Below are 20,704 nucleotides of genomic sequence, written 5' to 3'. Positions count from 1 at the left end.
ACCGGTCCTCGCTCTAGCTTGCATTCTCTAGTGTTCCTGGCAGCTTTCTAAACTGTCCACTAGAGCTCCAGGCTCACTGCAGGCATATGTACGAGGGAGCTTATCTGCAGGTATATATAGTACTACCTGTGAATTACCAGTTATACCTCCTCACACAGAGGGCAGGTTTGCTATTTGAATGCAGGGATTCTGGGAAGTGTAGTGTGGTATTAGTCTTTACTTTGGGTTTCACATCCACGTGGACCCTACAGCTGTATGTGTATGGCAGAGAAAGAGTTGCAGTGAAGTGTGGGAACCACCACTGTGTACTGTACACTGTTTTAATCTTTAACCTTCTTGCTATTAGAATTTGTTTAATTGGGCCATGAATGGTACCTGAAGTGACCCTAAAGTTAGTTAAATTCACTTATGAACTGGTGTACAAAGATGTGTAGACACGTCACTCAGAGCTGTGATTCAGGTTTAGCTGTGGAAAGCCTAGTTTGTGCATCCCGTTCACCCCACCTGAGATGCAGCAGTCTACTTGGTACAACCTTTGAGAACACATACTGTACAGATTTATCTTTAACTGAAGTAAATAATCTTTGTTAGAGGACGTGAGAGCTGAGTTAGTTGGGTAGCCCCACACTGCAAGCTTTCAGTTACAGAACGCTTGTTTCTACCTCTTTTATATGGTGTATAACTGGGGTTGTGATATTCTTTGCAGCTCATTAGCAGAGAGGTTGCTTCAGGTAGCCACCTTGCAGATTTCTGTCTTTATACCACGCATCGGCAAGGTAAGACTATAGAACCACCAAGTCAGTTTTTAAAATCGAAGGAAAAAGACCAGGACAAGCCTTTTTGTCCTGTGTCAGCTTGGCCGCGGCTAAAACTTGCCCATTTTGTGAGTACAAGTCCATCCTTGGTACAGATGGTATTGAAAAGTCTACATCTTCGCAGCTGTATTTTGGCCTCTAGATTAAATAGAATTCTCTAGTTCATTCCGTTACCTGTGGCTTGCAGTAGAAGAGGAATATCTTGGCAAGAAATCTGGGATGCTGCTGCGTTGGTTGCAGAACAACTGCTGTAGCTCTTGCCATCTCCACCAATCAAGAAGTTGAGACTGTAGGGTTGATTTATTAAAGTTGTAGATGAGGGATTTGGCAATACTGGACTAAAGATTTTTTTTTTTTTTTTTTTGCTTTTGGGTTATAAAAGTTTGAAGCCCTCACTTGGGTCATATCAAAATACACACCAAATGTGTTGCATTACAGCAGCGGTAAAAAAATAAAATTTGCACTGTGACAAAGTCCCAAAAAGTCGCATACGCTACAGCGCAAAGCTGATCAATTTTGGATGGCAATTTCACCACTAAATATGCTCAAGTTCCCCTTAAAGGGTGCAAGCTTCACAAAAGGCGTATGTGCACCATGTTTATTTTCAGGCAAACTTGCATTACCATTTGTTAACATTAGTGTGCCTAACGCATAACATACAGCACAGTGCGCTGGGTCAAAATGCAGTTTTGTCGCATCACAACACAGTAGGTTTGAGGTGCAAACAGAGAAAAAAAAAATTGCAATGCAACTTAACACTACTTTATGCATTTGGTGTATAAGGGCCCTAAAAATTACTGAAAGTTAGTAAATTAGTGGTGGTATGACTGCTGTCATGTACAGCATTGGACTTAACCACTTGAGGACCACAGTGTTAGATCCCCTCCTAGTGACCAGGCATTTAAAAAAAAAAAAAAAAAAAAAAGTGCCATTGCAGCTTTAAGACCTCGCTGCAGGGCCACACAACTCAGCACACAAGTGATTTACCCCCCCCCCAATCTTCTCCCCACCACAGAGCTCTCTGTTGGTGGGGTCTGATCGCCCTCCAGATGTTTATTTTTTTTTTTTATAAATATTTATGTAGTTTGGAGATCAGCCTATCAGTTTCCTCTGTCACAGGGAGACAGCAGTGTCACACTGCTGTCCCCTGTGCAGTGCTGCCTTAAATTGCCGTGCTGTACTATGCTAATAGATGGCGGTTACGCCGTCTAATAATCTCCGAGCAGCAATCGCCGCTGGGAGACTGAAGGCGAAGCTGAACTCCACCTACCAAGCAAAGATGCGCACGCGATCTCCTGCAAAACAGGCCCCAAGGACATTACGCCAATCGGCGTTTGGTGGTCCTGGGGCTGCCGCAGCGTCCACGCCCATCGGTGTAACACGATCGGCAAGAAGTTAAAGTGTACCTGAGCCTAAGCTTGAGTACAAAATCACATAAGTACCTAAGAGAAGGGAAGTCTCTGGATCAGATAGAGGCATTCCTGCAGTGTCCTCTGGCCCTATGTTGCTGCTTACTTACCCTTCAAATATTACCCACAAAGGGTTGTCGGCAATCTGATCTGGACCCTGCTCCTCTTCAATCATGAGTGCAGGCATGTTCATACTGCACCTGTGCGAGTATGGCTGCAGCATAGGCACACTAGTGCCAGAAGGAGCGCAGCCCTGAACAGCTGGAGGGTCCTGGGCAGTGGCAGAGGATCCAGAGACTTCCTTCTCCTTAAGGCAGTGTTCCTGCCTTAAAGGGGAACTGAAGAGAGAGCTATATGGAGGCTGTCATGTTTATTTCCTTTTAATCAATACCAGTTGCCTGGCAGCCCTGCTGGTCTATTTATCTGCAGTAGTATCTGAATAAAACCATAAACAAGCATGCAGCTAGTCTTGTCAGATCTGACTTTAAAGTCTGAACCACTGAAACACCTGATCTGCTGAATGCTTGTTCAGGGGCTATGGTTAATAGTATTAGAGGCAGAGGATCAGCAGGGCTGCCAGGCAACTGGTATTGCTTAAAAGGAAATAAACACGACAGTCTCCATATACCTCTCTCTTCAGTTCCCCTTTAAAGGGAACCTAAACTACGAAGGATATGGATTTTTCCTTTTATAATAATACCAGTTGCCTGACTCTTCTGCTGATCCTGTGTCTCTAATACTTTCAGCCACAGCCCCTGAACAAGCATGCAGATCAGGTGCTCTGACTGAAGTCAGACTGTATTAGCCGCATGCTTGTTTCAGGTCTATGATTCAGCCACTACTACAACCAAAGAGATCAGCAGGATTGCCAGGCAACTGCTATTGTTTAAAAGGAAACATATTCCTCTCAGTTTAGGCTCCCTTTAAGGAGAAGGAAATCTGCCTTAAAGACAACCTGTACTGAATAAAAATATTTAAAATAAACACATGAGGTAACTTCAAATGAACATTACATAGTTACCTTGCCATCAGTTCCTCTCAGAAGCTCACCATTTTCTTCTGACAATCCCTTCCAGTTCTGACAATATTTTGTCAGATCTGAAATATATCAGTTGCTGTCAGAAAAATATCAGTTGCTGTCAATTATAGCTGAGTGGACAACTGATGTGCCCGGTAAAGTCCATGTTTCCCTATGGCTCAAGTGGGCGATGTTACAGTTTAACTGTGTGCTGACCAAAAAGCTGTTATGGGTGATGGCCATTTTCAAAATGGAGGACGGAAAATTCCCGTGATCACAGTGAGCAAACAGGACGCGGGACAGGAGAAAGACACTGAGGAGTAGACTCAGGGGAGCCTCTAGGCATAGGCAGTACAGGCCATTTCCTGGAGTGCCATTGGTCCTGGGGGCGCCATGTTGCGGTATTAAGCCACTCCCCCATGGATTGAACCACGCCCCCTGACTAAGCACCGCCCCCACACGTGTTCTATTACTTGCTTCTAATGCATCTGCTTAGCGTAAGTTGCAGGCAGCTGCCACAGTGTCCCTCTGTGCTTTGTACATCCCCCCCCCCTTTGTGCCTCCTTCTGTCCCTTTTGTGCCTCTTTCTGTCTCTTTGTGCATCCTTCATTCTCTTGTGCCATGTCTGACCCCATTTGTCCTGTCTCCCTTTATGCCTCCTGTCTCCCTTTGTGCCTCCTTCTGTCTCCATGTGCCTCCTTCTGTCCCCCTGTGCCTCCTTCTGTCCCCTTGTGCTACCTCTGTGCCTCTATTCCTCCTTCAGTCCCACTCTGCCTCCTTCTGTCCTCATGTGCCTCCTTCTGTCTCCCTTTGTGCCTCATTCTGTCTCCATGTACCTCTTCAGTCCCCATGTGCCACCTCTGTCCCCTGCGCCTTCCTCTGTCCCCCTGTGCCTCATTCTGTGCCCCTTTATGCCTTCTTATGTCTCCCTGTGGCTCTGTCTGTCCCCCTCTGCCTCCTGTCTCCCTGTGCCTCCTTACATCCTCCTCCGCATTCTTCTGTCACCCTTTTGTGGCTCCATCTGTTCCCCTTTAGCATCCTTCTGTTCTTTTTTGTGCCTCCTTCTGCCCCTCATGCCTTCTTCTGTCCCCCTGTACCACCTGCTGCCCCTCTGTGGACCTCCTTCTGTCCTCCGGTGCCTCCTTCTGTCCTCTTTTGTGTTTCATTCTGTCCCCCATTGTGCCTCCTTTTGTTGCCCATTGTGCCTCCTTCTGTCCTCCTGTGCCTCCTTCTGTCTCATTCTGTCTCCCATTGTTTCTCCTTTTTTTTGCCCATTGTGCCTCCTTGTGTACCACCTTCTGTCCTCCTTTGTGTCTCATTCTGCCCCCCACTGTGCCCCCTTTTTTTTGCCCATTGTGCCTCCTTGTGTCCCCGTGTGCCTCCTTTTGTTCCCTTGTGCCTCCTTCTGTCCTCCATTGTGACTTCTTCTGACCCTCATGCCTGCTTCTGTCCCCCTGTGCCTCCCTATGTCGCCCTGTGTTCCTTATTCAGTCCCCCTGTCCCTCCTTCTGTCCCACTTTGTGCCTCATGAAAGTGAAACGCTGCCGCATTGTGTATTTTCTGGTGAAACGCTGCCGCATTATGATTATTTTCTGGTGAAATGCTGCTGCAATACGATTATTATCTGATGAAAAGTTTCCGAAATACGTGTATTTTCTGGTGAAATGCTGCCACATTACGATTATTTTTGGTAAAATACTGCCGCATTATGATTATCTTCATGGCGGGGGGGGACGCCACAGGTTTTCTCACCTGAAGTGACAAAATGGCTAGAGGCACCTCTGAGTAGACTACATGGAAGGTAAATATGACTTGGGTATGCTTATTTTGACTTTTAATTTTCAGTTCAGGTTTTCTTTAAGGGACAACTGTAGCGAGAGGTATGTTGGGGCAACTATATTTTACTTTTAAGCAATACTATGTGCCTGGCTATCCAGCTGATCCGCTGTCTCTAATACTTTTAGAGCTCTTTCACACTAAGACGTTGCGTTTGATGCGACGTTAAGGTCGCATAACGTGCCTCTAACGCAACGCATGTTAGTTTTGGTTCGACGTTCTATTGAACTGCGTTATACGTCTCTTGATGCATACTTTTTGAAGCATACTGATAGAAAACGGAGCACGTGTCACATTTAAAAAAAACAAACGAAAACATTACTGAACATGTGCAAACATTGTAACGCAGCTAAATACGAGTATAATGCACAACATGCTACACTTTCATTTAACGTGCAGCGATATACTCCAACGCAACGTGGGCACTGTGAACAGCCCATTGATTTTTCATTACTGCGAGTTGTTCTGCGTTAGGGGCTGCTGTAACGTGCAACTTTAACGTCCTGATGTGAAAGCAGCCTTCAGGTGGGTATACACATCAGATAAAAGTCTTCGGAAAATGAAAGATCACTGACCAATTTTACCCCCCTTCCATGTAGTATGAGAGCATACTCTACACAGTCTATTTTATTAACCACTTGCCGACCGCACGCTTATACCGTGCGTCGGCAAAGTGGCAGCTGCAGGACCAGCGACGCAGTACTGCGTCGCCAGCTGCAGGCTGCTTCCTGTCAATTCACGGCGGGGGGCTCCATGAATAGCCTGCGGGCCGCCGATGGCGGCTCGCAGGCTAAATGTAAACACAAGCGGAAATAATCCGCTTTGTTTACATTGTACGGCGCTGCTGCGCAGCAGCGCCGTAAGGCAGATCGGCGATCCCCGGCCAATCAGCGGCCGGGGATCGCCGCAATGTGACAGGGGACGTCCTGTCACTGGCTGCATAGGACGGATAGCGTCCTGTGCAGCCCGGATCACCGGGGGGAGAGGGAGGGGGGTGAATGTCGCCGCGGAGGGGGGCTTTGAGGTGCCCCCCCCCGCAACTAGCCTGCACGCAGGAGCGATCAGACCCCCCCTGCACATCATCCCCATAGGGGGGAAAAAAGGGGGGCGATCTGATCGCTCTGCGTGCACCCTGATCTGTGCTGGGGGCTGCAGAGCCCACCCAGCACAGATCACAACAAACAGCTCTGGTCCTTAAGGGGGGGTAAAGGGTGGGTCCTCAAGTGGTTAAGCTGAACTCCCCATTAGATAAAAATCTTTGCAAGATGCTGCACACATTCAAAAGATCAGTATCTGCAAAATACAATCATAGTCTATGATATCTGCAGATCTCATACACTCCTTGTTTAACGGACAATCATCTGCAGATCAGATCCACCAGGATGGATCTTCAGATAATTGTCTGATCTGCAGATTAATGTTCGTTAAACAAGGTGTGTATGAGGATCTGCAGATATCATAGACTATGAATGCATTTTGCAGGAACTGATCTTTTGCAGATACTGATCTTTTGAATGTGTACAGCATCTGTGTGTGCAGCATCTTGCAAAGATTTTTATCTGATGGAGAGTTCAGCTCAATAAAATAGACTGTGTAGAGTATGGCTCTCATAGTACATGGAAGGGGTAAAATTGGTCTGTAACCTTTCATTTTCCAATGACTTTCATCTGATGTGTGTACCCACCTTTAGGCCACATACACACATCAGACCATAGTCTTTTGAAAATGAAAGCTCAGACCAATTTTACACCCTTCCATGTAGTATGAGAGTCATACCTTCACAGTCTTTTCTATGGAGCTGAACTCCCCATCAGAAAAAAAATCTTTGCAAGATGCTGTACACACAGATGCTGTACAGACACAAAAGATCAGTATCTGCAAAAGATCTGTTCCTGCCAAAGATCCATTCCTGCAAATTGCATTCATAGTCTGAGATCTGCAGATCATCATACACACCTTGTTTAACTGACATTCATCTGCAGATCAGACAATCATCATCATCTGCAGATCTTAAAATCCACCCTGGTGGATCTGATCTTCAGATGAATGTCTGTTAAATAAGGTGTGTATGATGATCTGCAGATCTCATAGACTATGAATGCATTTTGCAGGAATGGATCTTTTTCAGGAACAGATCTTTTGCAGATACTGATCTTTTAAATGTCTACAGCATCTTTGTGTGCAGCATCTTGCAAAGATTTCTGTCTGATGGGGAGTTCAGCTCCATAGAATAGACTGTGTAAGTATGGCTCTCATACTACATGGAAGGGGGTAAAATTGGTCTATGATCTTTCATTTTCCAAAGACTATGGTCTGATGTGTGTATGAGCCTTTAGCCATAGACCCATAACAAACATATACAGATCAGGTGGTTCTGGCATTGTCAGATCTGACAAGATTAGCTGCATGCTTGTTTCTGGTGTTATTCAGACACTACTGCAGTCAAAGAGACCAGCAGGGCTGCCAGGCAACTGGTTTGGTTTAAAATGAAATAAATATGGCAGCCTCCATAGTCTTCTCACTTCTGTTTTTAACGGTATGATTCTGAACTCAAGATATGGCTTAGGTTCTTTAATTGCTTGACACTAACCATTCAGCAATTTTTGTTGTATTCTGATATGACCTAGACAAGTAAAGCGAGCATGCCAGGTTTGCTAAATCACTTCACAAAACTCCAGCCTTCTGCTCATGTGTAAATACTGGACTTGTTCTATGATGTGTCCCATACTGCATACAACATTCAACTGTTTGTAATATAGATTATGCAATGTCTAATGCCTGAATGCAGCTAATAAAGTATTTATTAAAAGGTTTTGTTTAAAGATTTGGGAGCAGGCTGCTTATATGTTACGGCCAGAACCCGAAGTTTGGCCACTTCTAGTTCTGGCCGGCCACTTCGGGTTTTGGCCGGCCAATGTGCGAAGTGGCTGCTGCGCTGCGGCCAATGTGAGGAATGGAATGATTCATGTAAAGTGAATGGATCTTCTGGCCGCAGTGCAGCGGCCAAATGTATCGCAACCTAGTTTAATGACATTAAGCCGGCGGCAATGAAACAGATGAAGCCGCCGGCTTTTGTTCTGCCTCTCTCTCCTCCCCCCCGCCTCTCTCTCCTTTTCTTATGTCCAGCCGGCGGGGACACGCGTGTTCGAGTCGTTCGTCGCGCCAGGGAAAGCAGAGCAGGGAGGCTGCAGACATTGCTTCTGCCAGCACCCGCTCTGCAAGAACGGCAGGCTTCCCTGCCGCGACGAACGACTCTGGAGGGGACATGCGTGTCCCTACCGGCTGCCCATAGTAAGAGAAGGAGAGAGAGGCAGAGCAAAAGCCGGCGGCTTCATCTGTTTCATTGCCGCCGGCTTAATGTCGTTAAATGAACTAGGTTGCGATACATTTGGCCGCTGCGCTGCGGCCAGAAGATACATTCATGTTACATGAATCATTCCTCAAATTGGCCGCAGCGTAGCGGCAACTTCGCATATTGGCCGGCCAGAACCCGAAGTGGCCAAACTTCGGGTTCTGGCCGTAACATATACACACAATCCCTTTTTATATTGCAAGATATGTCCATTCATAAAAGGTCAACTCCAGTCAAGAAGAGTATATTCTCATAATGTAGTTTTCATTAACCTCCCTGACATTTCTGTATGGAATAAGTCAAAAGTGGCAAAAAAAAAAAAAAGTTTTCAAGAATTTTAAGCCTCCAATTCTTTAGTCATAGCTCACCAAAATATGCCAGAATAAAAGCCTGGTAGACATTCTGCATATAAATAAGACTATAACACATTTGTTGAATTAAAATTTATGAATAAACTTAGAGTCTGAAGCGAAAATAAATCTCGCTTCAGACCTCATAGATAGCAGGGGCATGTGTGCCCCTGCTAAAACGCCGCTATCCTGCGGCTTAAGGGGGGTCTCTTCACCCCCAAATCCCCTCCGTGCAGCGGGGGAGCGCTTCCGCATTGGGGCAGGGCTAACCGCCGCAGCCCTGCCTCCCGCGCGTCTATCAGACGCGTATCTCCGCCTCTCCCCCGCCCCTCTCAGTCTTCCTTCACTGGGAGGGGCGGCGATGCGCGTCTGATAGACGCGCTGAGAGGCAGGGCTGCAGCCGTTAGCCCTGCCTCCAGGAAGAGCAAAATTTATGACCAAGTTGATCGTTGATTTTGCAGGGGGGGTGGGGGGGTGGTGAAGGGACCCCCGTTTAGCCGCAGGATAGCGGCGTTTTAGCAGGGGCACACATGCCCCTGCCAAGTATGAGCTCTGAAGCGAGATTTATTCTCGCTTCAGAGTCTCTTTAAACAATTGTGAAACTGTACAAATAAGGCAGATAGAGTAGTCAAAATCCAGGCAGAATTTGGTGCAAGCAGCAGTATGTACAGTGGTTTGCAAAAGTATTCGGCCCCCTTGACGTTTTCCACATTTTGTCATATTACTGCCACAAACAATCAATTTTATTAGAATTCCATGTGAAAGACCAATACAAAGTGGTGTACACGTGAGAAGTGGAATGAAAATCATACATGATTCCAATCATTTTTTACAAATAAATAACTGCAAAGTGGGGGTGTGCATAATTATTCAGCCCCCTTTGGTCTGAGTGCAGTCAGTTGCCCATAGACATTGCCTGATGAGTGCTAATGACTAAATAGAGTGCACCTGTGTGTTATCTAATGTCATAACAAATACAGCTGCTCTGTGACGGCCTCAGAGGTTGTCTAAGAGAATATTGGGAGAAACAACACCATGAAGTCCAAAGAACACACCAGACAGGTCAGGGATAAAGTTATTGAGAAATTTAAAGCAGGCTTAGGCAACAAAAAGATTTCCAAAGCCTTGAACATCCCACGGAGCACTGTTCAAGCGATTATTCAGAAATGGAAGGAGTATGGCACAACTGTAAACCTACCAAGACAAGGCCGTCCACCTAAACTCACAGGCCGAACAAGGAGAGCGCTGATCAGAAATGCAGTCAAGAGGCCCATGGTGACTCTGGACGAGCTGCAGAGATCTACAGCTCAGGTGGGGGAATCTGTCCATAGGACAACTATTAGTCATGCACTGCACAAAGTTGGCCTTTATGGAAGAGTGGCAAGAAGAAAGCCATTGTTAACAGAAAAGCATAAGAAGTCCCGTTTGCCACAAGCCATGTGGGGGACACAGCAAACATGTGGAAGAAGGTCCTCTGGTCAGATAAACCAAAATGGAACTTTTTGGCCAAAATGCAAAACGCTATGTGCGACGGAAAACTAACACTGCACGCACCATCCCCACTGTCAAATATGGTAGTGGCAGCATCATGCTCTGGGGGTGCTTCTCTTCAGCAGGGACAGGGAAGCTGGTCAGAGTTGATAAGAAGATGGATGGAGCCAAATACAGGGCAATCTTGGAAGAAAACCTCTTGGAGTCTGCAAAAGACTCGAGACTGGGGTGGAGGTTCACCTTCCAGCAGGACAACGACCCTAAACATAAAGCCAGGGCAACAATGGAATGGTTTAAAACAAAACATATCCAAGTGTTAGAATGGCCCAGTCAAAGTCCAGATCTGAATCCAATCTAGAATCTGTGGCAAGATCTGAAAACTGCTGTTTACAAACGCTGTCCATCTAATCTGACTGAGCTGGAGCTGTTTTGCAAAGAAGAATGGGCAAGGATTTCAGTCTCTAGATGTGCAAAGCTGGTAGAGACATACCCTAAAAGACTGGCAGCTGTAATTGCAGCAAAGGTGGTTCTACAAAGTATTGACTCGGGGCTAAATAATTACGCACACCCCACTTTGCAGTTTTGTTTTTTTTACTGTTTGGAATCATGTATGATTTTCATTCCACTTCTCATGTGTACACCACTTTGTATTGGTCTTTCACATGGAATGCCAATAAAATGGATTCATGTTTGTGGCAGTAATGTGACAAAGTGCGGAAAACGTCAACGGGGCTGAATACTTTTGCAAGCCACTGTATATGTATTGACATGCTAAGATGTACAGAGGCGCCGGTAGGATAAAAGTTGCTAAAATGTTTAAAATTGTTTTGGTTGCGGTGGTGGACCAGCCCTAGCTGGAATTTTGAGCATGCTTGAAATATAAGCCCTACCCCGAAAATAAGCCCTAGCCGAAGTTAAAGAGGAGGAAAAGGCAGCCAGCAAGCAGGGACACAACGATGCAGTGCCGATTGGGCACCAGTCCTGTTATTCCAGCACACAGCAAGGTTATTAGCTGTATGCAGGGGTGACAGGGCAGGTGTTTGATCAGTACAGCAGCATACCTTTAAATCCAGGAACAGCACAGTATAAAGGAACAGGAAATGGTTTGCTGAGAGACACTTTCTGATAGAAATATAAGACATTCCTGAAAATAAGCCCTAGCACATATTTTAGAGCAAAAATTAATATAAGACACTGTCTTATTTTCGGGGAAAGACGGTAGTTGTGAGTGCAGTAAAGTGAGGTTTGGTTGCTGGAATGGTTGTACTTTACTCCGCAGCCTGGCAGTGTTTCATATAAGACAGAGTAACCACAAGACTCCGAATCTAACAAGAGTATTTCTTTTTTTAATGTTTGGTTCAAGATATTTCCAAATTAAGGCTCAAGATCAGAACTGAACAAGTGACATGAAAAAAAATCAGACAAAATGAGCGACCTCCGTGATTCCAATACAGGATTGCAGTTTATGGGCTGAAAAAAAAATAGATTTGAAAGTGAGAACAAAACAGTTGAGTCCCTGAAAAGAAGACGGATTGGACAGGATTCTCCTGCAACAACAAAACAGCTCCATACAAAACTGACTCACAATGTGTCTGGCTAAACCAACAGAAGGTAAAGGGCAGTTGTGACACAAGGACAGACATTGTATCTGGGATTCAGTATTGCTATTCAGCCACATCAGGCGTGTAATATAATCTGTGTTGAGCAAAAAAATTTGACAAATCTGCAAATTCCAGTTTCACCAAAATAAGAATGTTCATTAACGGAGCTCCTCAGATTCAAGAATCTGAAGCTCAACTAAACCAAAAACTGAACAAGGCAGATAATGAAAGCAATTTTGTTTATTGGTGTAATTACACATATTACCTCATCATCTAAACTTAATGTGAAAATCTATAGTATAGCTATGTTTGTGGCTGCAGTGCCCCTGTCCATATAGGCGTATAATGCTAGGACAGTTATTGGCGAAACAAAGCTCCCCCATTTCTTGTACATTAATGGAATATGGTTTGTAAGTGGGCAGAAGGGAGGTGAATTATGCAGCTACAGCTAAGTACACACTTAATGCAGACTGCTACTACTCAATACCCATCCAAAGAGCCAAATCACCCCTAAGGCCACTGAGGCAGTTGCCTAGTGCCTTGTGGGAATTCTGGTACCTGGCTTTCATCTCCTCTAAGCAACCTTAAAGGGGCACTACAGCGAAAAACTGTAAAATTTTAAATATGTGCAAACATGGACTAGTCCAAAACCTGTCACTTCTGTCAGATTTCCACTACCTGCTGTAAGTGACAGCAACATAGGAGAAAAGTAATTTATGGCTCATTTTACTCTGGAAAAAATGTACTTCTTATCCTCCTTGGCGGTAATCCCGAGCTGAGCTCGGGGTATGCCGCCGGAGGTCGCCGCTCAGGCCCTGCTGGGCCGATTTACATTCTGAAAAAAGCAGCACACGCAGCCGGCACTTTGCCAGCCGCGTGTGCTGCCCGATCGCCGCGGCGATCCGCCGCGTGCAGCGGCGAAAGAGGGTCCCCCCAGCCGCCCGAGCCCAGCGCAGCCGGAACAAACAGTTCCGGCCGGCGCTAGGGGCTGGATCGGGCGGCTCTGACGTCAGGACGTCGACTGACGTCCATGACGTCACTCCGCTCGTCGCCATGGCGACGAGGAAAGCGAAACAAGATAGGCCGCTCATTGCGACCTATCTTGTTACTTTCGATTGCCGGAGGCGATCGAAAGTACGCTTCCGGAGCGCCCTCTAGTGGGCTTTCATGCAGCCAACTTTCAGTTGGCTGCATGAAATATTTTTTTTTTAATTAAAAAAAAAACACATTGCAGCCTCCCTGGCAAAATAAATAAACCGCCAGGGAGGTTATTTGTATATGTTTGCACACATTTTAAATTTTACGCTTTTTCGCTGTAGTGCTCCTTTAAATAAAAATAAGACCAGGGAAGGCAAGCCAACTTAGCCAAGAATACTACTTTATCTATGGCTCAATTTCACATTTATGCAGCCCTTTCCCCCACCTTTCATGTATGGGCTCTTTCACACCAAAAATTGCAAAGCGCAGGAAAAAAATGCAGCAGAACCAAGATTGCCTTTTTTACTTGTGCATGGAAAAGCACAAGCCTTAGAGCCCTTTCACACCAGCTGTGTTGAATTTGGTTTTTGAAACCAAATGCAACACAGCTGGTGTGAAAGGGCCCTAAGGCTACTCTTATCTGTGTGAGCTCCCTAACTTGTAGTTTGATATAGCAAAATACCAGGGAGCAGCACATACAAACCCTGCTCACATCTCCAAAATAAAAAAAAAAAAAAAAAAAAAAAAAAAAAAAAGTCTGGCATCTTTGTTCTTCCTACTCTTGGTGCCACATGGTCACACCTGACTGGCACGCACACAAGCTTCATCCAGAAAGGACAATATGCAGTGGCATAGCTAAGGAGCTGTGGGCCCCGATGCAACTTTTACAATGGAGCCCCCCAAACACTCTATACATAACAATTGATACGGTGCACCAAAACCTGCCAATGGCAACTACAGTGTCAGAAGTGCACGAAGGGGATGGGGAGCAGTTTGTTAATGATTACCGCTATTCAAAGGTGATTATTATGAGCACAGGGCCAATAGAGAGCTAATACTATAGTTGAGGGAGGGCCATTTGGGGCCCCTCTGTCCCTCTGTCCCCAATGCAGTCGCTACCTCTGTAACCCCTATTGCTACGCCCCCGACAAGATGGTAGAAGTAATTTGAGTTTTGAAATTCATATTTGGTATATAATACAAATATTGTCCACAGCTTTTCTAATACACCGTTCACATTCACTTCTCCTTATTGCTGTTTAGAATTTGCCTTGATCAATTTAAGGTTTAATTGGGGATTTAAAGGGACAGTTTATTGATAGTTTTTAAATCTATTTAGCCCCTGCTGTTTCAGTTAATAAAAATTCTAGTTGAGACCAAACTAGAATATCTGAGCTCACCAACAATTGTTAAAACTTTACTCCTGCGGCAGCAACAGAACAGTTAGGAGTTTTTGCATTTTCTTCAGAAGGCACTTTATTTCTGGATGATAGTGTGCTTGTGAGCCCCACTCTTAGGCTGGCTCTGGCTAAACGTTCTGATCTGGAATGGTTACCAGCACATCAAATAGCTGCTTCCACTGGTGAAAATCGTCAGAACTTGTTTTTAATGAAGCACATGGAGTATAAGGTAAATGAAAACAAAAACTAGTACCCAGCAAGTCTGCAAACTATACCTGCTTCTAAAATGAAACCAGAACGGATGAAATAAACTTATGAAAGTACATAGGAGGGCTACTTTCATTATAAGGGAAAATATGGTAGTATTTGTATGTTAGCTGGGGGATAATTCCAGTTAGTGTTAAATAAGAGAAAGTTCTATGTCTGCAAACAGCAGTATCATGGCTACATCTGTCACTGGCCTCATATTCTGCAATGAAAACACCTGGAACTGGCTGGATCTGGGCATATGTTGGGAGCAGAGCTACATAAAAGCCTTCTGGGTGGGTGCAGTGTATAGCCAGACAGAGTCACCTCACTCTGGCTGCAGCATATAGCCAGACAGTCTCCCATGCCTCCCTTCTTTACGCAGCTTTTAGCAATTCACCATCATTTACCACTGAGTGCAGCATATAGCCAAGCACAGCCACCTCCCCCTCGGTGCAGCTTATAACCAAGCACCATCATATCCCTTTGTGCACCATGTATAGCCAGGTACTGTCACCTCCCACTAAGTGCAGTGTATAGCCAGGCTTTGTCACCCACCACTGAGTGCAGTGTATAGCCAGGCTTTGTCACCCACCACTGAGTGCAGGGTATAGCCAGGCATTGTCACCCCCCCACTGAGTGCAGTGTATAGCCAGGCATTGTCACCTCCCACTAAGTGCAGGGTATAGCCAGGCTTTGTCACCCACCACTGAGTGCAGTGTATAGCCAGGCATTGTCACCCCCCACTGAGTGCAGTGTATAGCCAGGCATTGTCACCTCCCACTAAGTGCAGTGTATAGCCAGGCTTTGTCACCCACCACTGAGTGCAGTGTATAGCCAGGCATTGTCACCTCCCACCAAGTACAGCTTATAGCCAGGCATTGTCACCCCCCACTGAGTGCAGTGTATAGCCAGGCATTGTCACCTCCCACTAAGTGCAGCTTATAGCCAGGCATTGTCACCCCCCACTGAGTGCAGTGTATAGCCAGGCATTGTCACCTCCCACCAAGTGCAGCTTATAGCCAGGCATTGTCACCTTTCACTAAGTGCAGCATATAACCAGGCTTTGTCACCGCCCCCTGACAGTCAGGCATTGTCACCTTCCTCTAAGTGCAGCATATAGCCAGATTTTGTCACCACCCACTGAGTGTAGCTTATAGCCAGGGATTGTCACTCAGTGCAGCGTATAGCCAGGCATTCTCACCACCCATTGAGTGCAGCTTATAGTCAGGCATTGTCACCTCCCACTAAGTGCAGCTTATAGCCAGGCTTTGTCACCACCCACTGAGTGCAGCATATAGCCGGGCATTGTCACTGAATGCAGTGTATAGTCAGGCATTGTCACTGAGTGCAGTGTATAGTCAGGCAGTGTCAGGTCCTTCCATGTAGCCCGTCACAAGTTACTATCAGAGATAGTTTTGACAAAGTCCTGCAGGTTCCCATATATATTTGCAGACGTGACCAATATGCGTTTTTAATTCATTTTAGAAATGGAATTAGTTTGCAGTTGTGTGTTTGAGCCAGGGTTCATAGTCTTTTCACAAGTGAGCCTGTGGGGTCATAAACTTTACCAAACCACTATCACTGCCGGGCTGCAAGTTTCTGCAATGCTCCTCCATTTTGTTAGGAATTTGTATTGACTTAAGGGGAAAGAGATAGAGAAAGATGGTGGTGAGGTTCTGTTTTGCATGTGTTGCTTCCATCTAATGTCTATGGACAGCCAAAGTAAGTTACATTTTGTGACATCCCAGCCTCACTTTAAAAACATAAAACACAGGAGGTTTTATACCAGTGTACCGGACTGTTTCGGTACGTGAAAGTTTTACAGAACAAGTTACACTCTTACACAGCTTAGTGACATTCTTTAAACTCCCATTTCAAACCTAGAACTCAACATTTCAAACTTCTCTGCATCCAGTATCCCATCTGCAGCAGGAAACCCAAACTTATCATCTGCTCTCCAATCATAAGACATTTGGTGAACAGTTAGTTGGTCACATCATCCCAGGACAAATGACAATTTACTGTCATCTTCACCCAGCTGTCATGCGGGCCTCCAATCAACGCCACAGGTGTGGCTGAGCTCCATCCAAAAATATTACACATTCCAGCATACCTGCATCTATCCTTTATTACTGAGCCTGCAAACAGATACAGCCAAGAGGGATTAATTAAATACCAGCCATGAATTCCTAATCCTGTGCTGCAGTTTATCCTAATAAACCAGTAGCTTAAGGGGTAACACCTATGTCTACCTAAGTGCCACAAGACTCAGGTCTCTCTGATATACAAATGCTCCCTCACACATTTCTGCTGTCTAGGGCAGACATTGTGCAGGCGGTGCACATAGACTATTGGCTTATTAGGCTTAATTCTACCTCAGGTTTTTTCTAAAATCCTCCTCAGTTTTGGGCAAGTACAGGTTTGCTGAATTACCCACAGATTTCTTATGTCTCCTACAGGTTCTCTCTTCTACTCCCGCAAAGATGAGTTTAATATTCAGCTTGCCAGCACCCAAACAGTGAAGAACAGTTTTAGGTACCGGTAGTTCTGGTCCTTTGACGTCTAAGCTTCTCCCAAGTCATACATTTTTTTTCAAAGGTAAAAACAGAGAAAACCTCAAACACAAATCTAGCTTTTACCTATCAAGTAAACTGGGAGTTTTTAAAACATCTAAAATCCCAAATCTCTGCTGTAATCGGGAGAGGCTCCACATAAATCTCACCCCCACTATCAGTCCAATAAGTAACAGCAATTTCAGGTTCTCCACTGCTGGGCAATCTCCGAATCTTACAGAGGGAAAAAAAAAAAATATTCTAAAAACCCAAACTTAACAGATTTAACTATGAGATATAACTTATATTAAGGATTTTACTTTTCATTGGAGATAAATCTATTAGAAGGAGGATTTCAACTTCTAGCATCCTAAAATCAACAAAATTGTCCATTTTGGTTATGTATCGCTGTGATTGGTACAAAGAAATGACAGATTTAAACTTCTATTGAAACTAAATTAAACACAGATGCCCGCAGAGGACTGAAGAGAAATTTGCAGAGCACCACATTTGTGCCAAATGCTGCCTAAAAAGTGTAAACACCAACTGGCTGGACATGTCCACACTCTTGGTTAGGCAATAGACACTTTCAGCCTGGAAGTTAAGCACTACAAGTTTCAGCATGCACTGCAGGTTACTAGACAGGCATGCTCAGGCTTGTTCCTCAGCAAAGGCTGTTTGTGCTCAGCAAGGCTCTCTAAACCTATAAAAACTTTGCACTCTACTTTAATGTTCTGAATAGTGGGCCAAGTTTTCCTTTGGCCTGAGGGTGCACTGAGAACCCGCACATGATGACCACAGATTGCAGTTACTTAACACACTCTCTTAGCAAGTTTCCCTAACACAACACTCAGTATCCCAATTCAGATTCACAGGGAACAAGATGAAGAGCACAAAAATAAAATTTAATTAGAAACCCCCAGAAGTCCAGCTAGCTGGCTCCACCCAGTCCTCGTGATAAACAGTCTCAGGATACTTCAATGATCTCCATACTGCCAGAGAAGTTAGTCTGGCTACCCACTTTGCCCAGTTCTTCTCGTGATCTGCTGTCTACTAGGCCTTCCCCAAATTCCATTTGGCAGCTGCGGCGCTTGAACTGTTTCTCAAAGGGGCTCTCCTCGTGCCAGCTGCGCCTAGAGTCCCCGCGGGCACAGGGCTTTTGCCTCCTGCGCACTGCACAAGAGGGTTCTGTCGGCAACTGGCCACAGCTGTAGGTGGTGAAAGCTCCAGCTCCATACAAAGTGGAGGCAGAATAAAAGTGAGAAGGGGTGTCAGAGGTGAAGTACCAGCTACCAGTAAGTGATGAGGCCTGAGTTGCTAATATGTCAGAATGCCAATCTTTAAGGCCCAATGCTGGCTTAGAAAGGTGCTGTTGGCTGCTAGAAAGTCCAAACAAAAAGTTGGCTGTGCGGTTGTCCTCCATGCTCCCACTACGGAAAAGAGGGGCCGCCAAGGATCGCTGAGACAGGAAGCTACTTCTAGATGATGTCAGCTGTGCCTGACGATGTTTGTTTTCCATTTGCCGACATCCAGAGGGCACTTTAGGAACCTTCTTTGCCTCTTCCTGATCAGGACTGGCCTCTGGTGTCTGCTCAGAGACTTCTTCCACAGGTGAGAACTGGCACTTCTTGCTGCCACTCTCTGCAGCCTTGTAGAACTCTTTACTGTCCTCTGAAGTTGAGGCAATAGATGTCGAACTGGACAGGCTGCAATAAGACATGGATTTGATGTCCAGAGAGAATGAACGTTTTATTTTGTTGCTGTCCTCTAACTTCTCCCTGTGTGAGACATGAAGTCCATTGAGTCCTTGCAGAAGTGGAGTTTCCTCAATGTACGAGGCTTGTGGTGGTTCTTCTGAGGTAGGTAGAGCTTGCAGTGAGCTCTGTGGTTGAAGCACCTCCGTGGTGGAGGGCGCCAGGTAGTTATCACTGCTGCTGCTGCTCAGGTCCAGATGTAGCTTCAGTTTGCAGACCGCAGGTGCCTGTCCAGCCTGAGTTTTGATTTTCTTCTCAAAGTCCAGAAGCTGTCCCAGGAAGTTAAAGTTTGGCGAGATGGTCGGTCGTTTCTCCTTGACAAACCTGCGGAGAAGGAGAGACAGGTCACAAAAGGTCTGACATGAAGCTTTGAGGAATCCCTGGAGCTTCCCATCTACCTACAACTGATACTTTGGGTATTACATTCTATTTCAAAGGACGTACACATGCTCTATTTGTATTGCTCCTTCAGGTTAGAGCCAATCCTTTGGGGGTCATTACGGAGAAAAAGCGCCGTACAGACATATTGCTTGGGGATACCTGAGCATGTACTGTCTCTATAGAAATTGACAACACTGTGCACGATGGAGCAACTTCCACCATGTGGGGAATGTTGGGGAACAATGTCCTTATTTGGATAAGTGAAGGTGGTTGCAGTGATTTAGCGAACCTTGGTCTTGGCCTGTGGATAAGAGGGGAGACCAGGATCCCAGTGGATACATGAGGTGACCTAAACAAAGAAGTTTTACTCACCTGGGGCTTCTTCCAGCCCCTAGAACAGTGGTCTTCAAACTACGGCCCCCCAAGGCTTTTTCACTGGCCCCCCATACACAAAATGTATAACTTATAGACGTGGCCCACTGCACCTTTTAATATATCGATGGCCCTCATATAGAATAGCAGTGCTGGAACCACCCATCCACATACTGTAGAAACCAGCGAACAGTAAATCGCTGGCTACCAATTCTGCATCTGGTGACTCTGCTGTCCAACTGGATGGCAGGTTGTCACCAGGGTATGCTTCACTGTCTGGTGCACAAAGATGTTTTTAGGCGCCGCATGAGTGAATGGCTGCTGCTGGGAGTTTTCCTCCGTGCATTATTGGGGAAAATCAATACCTAGATTCAATGTCATGTTTTTCAAAATCATTTTATGTATGTTCCGGCCCCCCAGCAGTCTGAAGTATGTTGACCCGGTCCTTGACAGAAAAGGTTTGGGGACCCCTGCCCTATAAGTCTATCAGGTCCCATGGCGAAGTTGTGCTCTGCTCCAGGCCGCCGCTGTCAACGTGTGGCTGGGTTGTGGTCTTCTGCGCATACTTGCTTCTCGTGAATGCGCTCCCATGCCACTTGCGCTTTGAACTGCGCAATTAAAGAGCGCTCCCAGCTACAGGAGTGTTATCACAAGAGGTGCACGTGCAACCGCACAGAAGGCCACGGGTCAGAATCTTACGGAGGGGGACAATGGCAGCCTGGTGCAGAGCAAAACTTTGCCATGGGACCTGATAAGACTTCTAGGGGCTGAAAGAAGCCCCAGGTGAGTAAAATTTGTCTTTTTAGGTTGCCTTATGTATCCTTTAAATCAATTGAGGGCGATAATGCTCAGAAGGGTGGGTCCCTGCAACCACTGTATAAGATGTGCACACCGGACTCGGATAAAGCTTGGCATACACCCTGTGAAACGGTCATAAGGCCGTGCACCCTCTAGAGCCCACAGTTGCCTCCCCACCACCCAGGTATAGCATGAATTATTTCTTGCATTTAAGTCACTTTCCATCTGCAATTGCCACGACTTCAACTACTTGCATTGTCCACACATTGCACTGTTTTTTACTATGGACAGCAAAGGCATTAAGGTTAGGGTTATCAGGTTAATGGAATGGTACAGAAGGGGTTATAGC

General features: G+C 45.7%; 2 protein-coding genes across 7 annotated transcripts in view; one reads left to right on the top strand and one right to left on the bottom strand.

The window, feature by feature from the left end:
• The window catches only part of BORCS5 (BLOC-1 related complex subunit 5), a 75,841-nt gene extending 61,267 nt beyond the window's left edge, over nucleotides 1-14,574 (top strand). For all 4 annotated transcript variants that reach the window (XM_068277307.1, XM_068277309.1, XM_068277308.1 and 1 more), the window contains exon 6: nucleotides 11,635-14,574. The gene's annotated coding sequence lies outside the window, so the exon portion shown is untranslated. The remainder of the gene's footprint in view (nucleotides 1-11,634) is intronic.
• DUSP16 (dual specificity phosphatase 16) overlaps nucleotides 11,598-20,704 on the bottom strand; it is a 57,750-nt gene continuing 48,643 nt past the window's right edge. For all 3 annotated transcript variants that reach the window (XM_068277305.1, XM_068277304.1, XM_068277306.1), the window contains one exon: nucleotides 11,598-19,128. In XM_068277305.1, coding sequence (XP_068133406.1) covers nucleotides 18,018-19,128 — 1,111 coding nt within the window. In that variant the 3' untranslated portion in view covers nucleotides 11,598-18,017. The remainder of the gene's footprint in view (nucleotides 19,129-20,704) is intronic.

This window comes from Hyperolius riggenbachi, chromosome 3 (genome assembly GCF_040937935.1).
Source record: "Hyperolius riggenbachi isolate aHypRig1 chromosome 3, aHypRig1.pri, whole genome shotgun sequence".
In the NCBI taxonomy this organism is placed as follows: domain Eukaryota; kingdom Metazoa; phylum Chordata; class Amphibia; order Anura; family Hyperoliidae; genus Hyperolius; species Hyperolius riggenbachi.
Note: the sequence above shows the minus strand (reverse complement) of the source record. Positions and strands in the feature narration are given on the sequence as shown.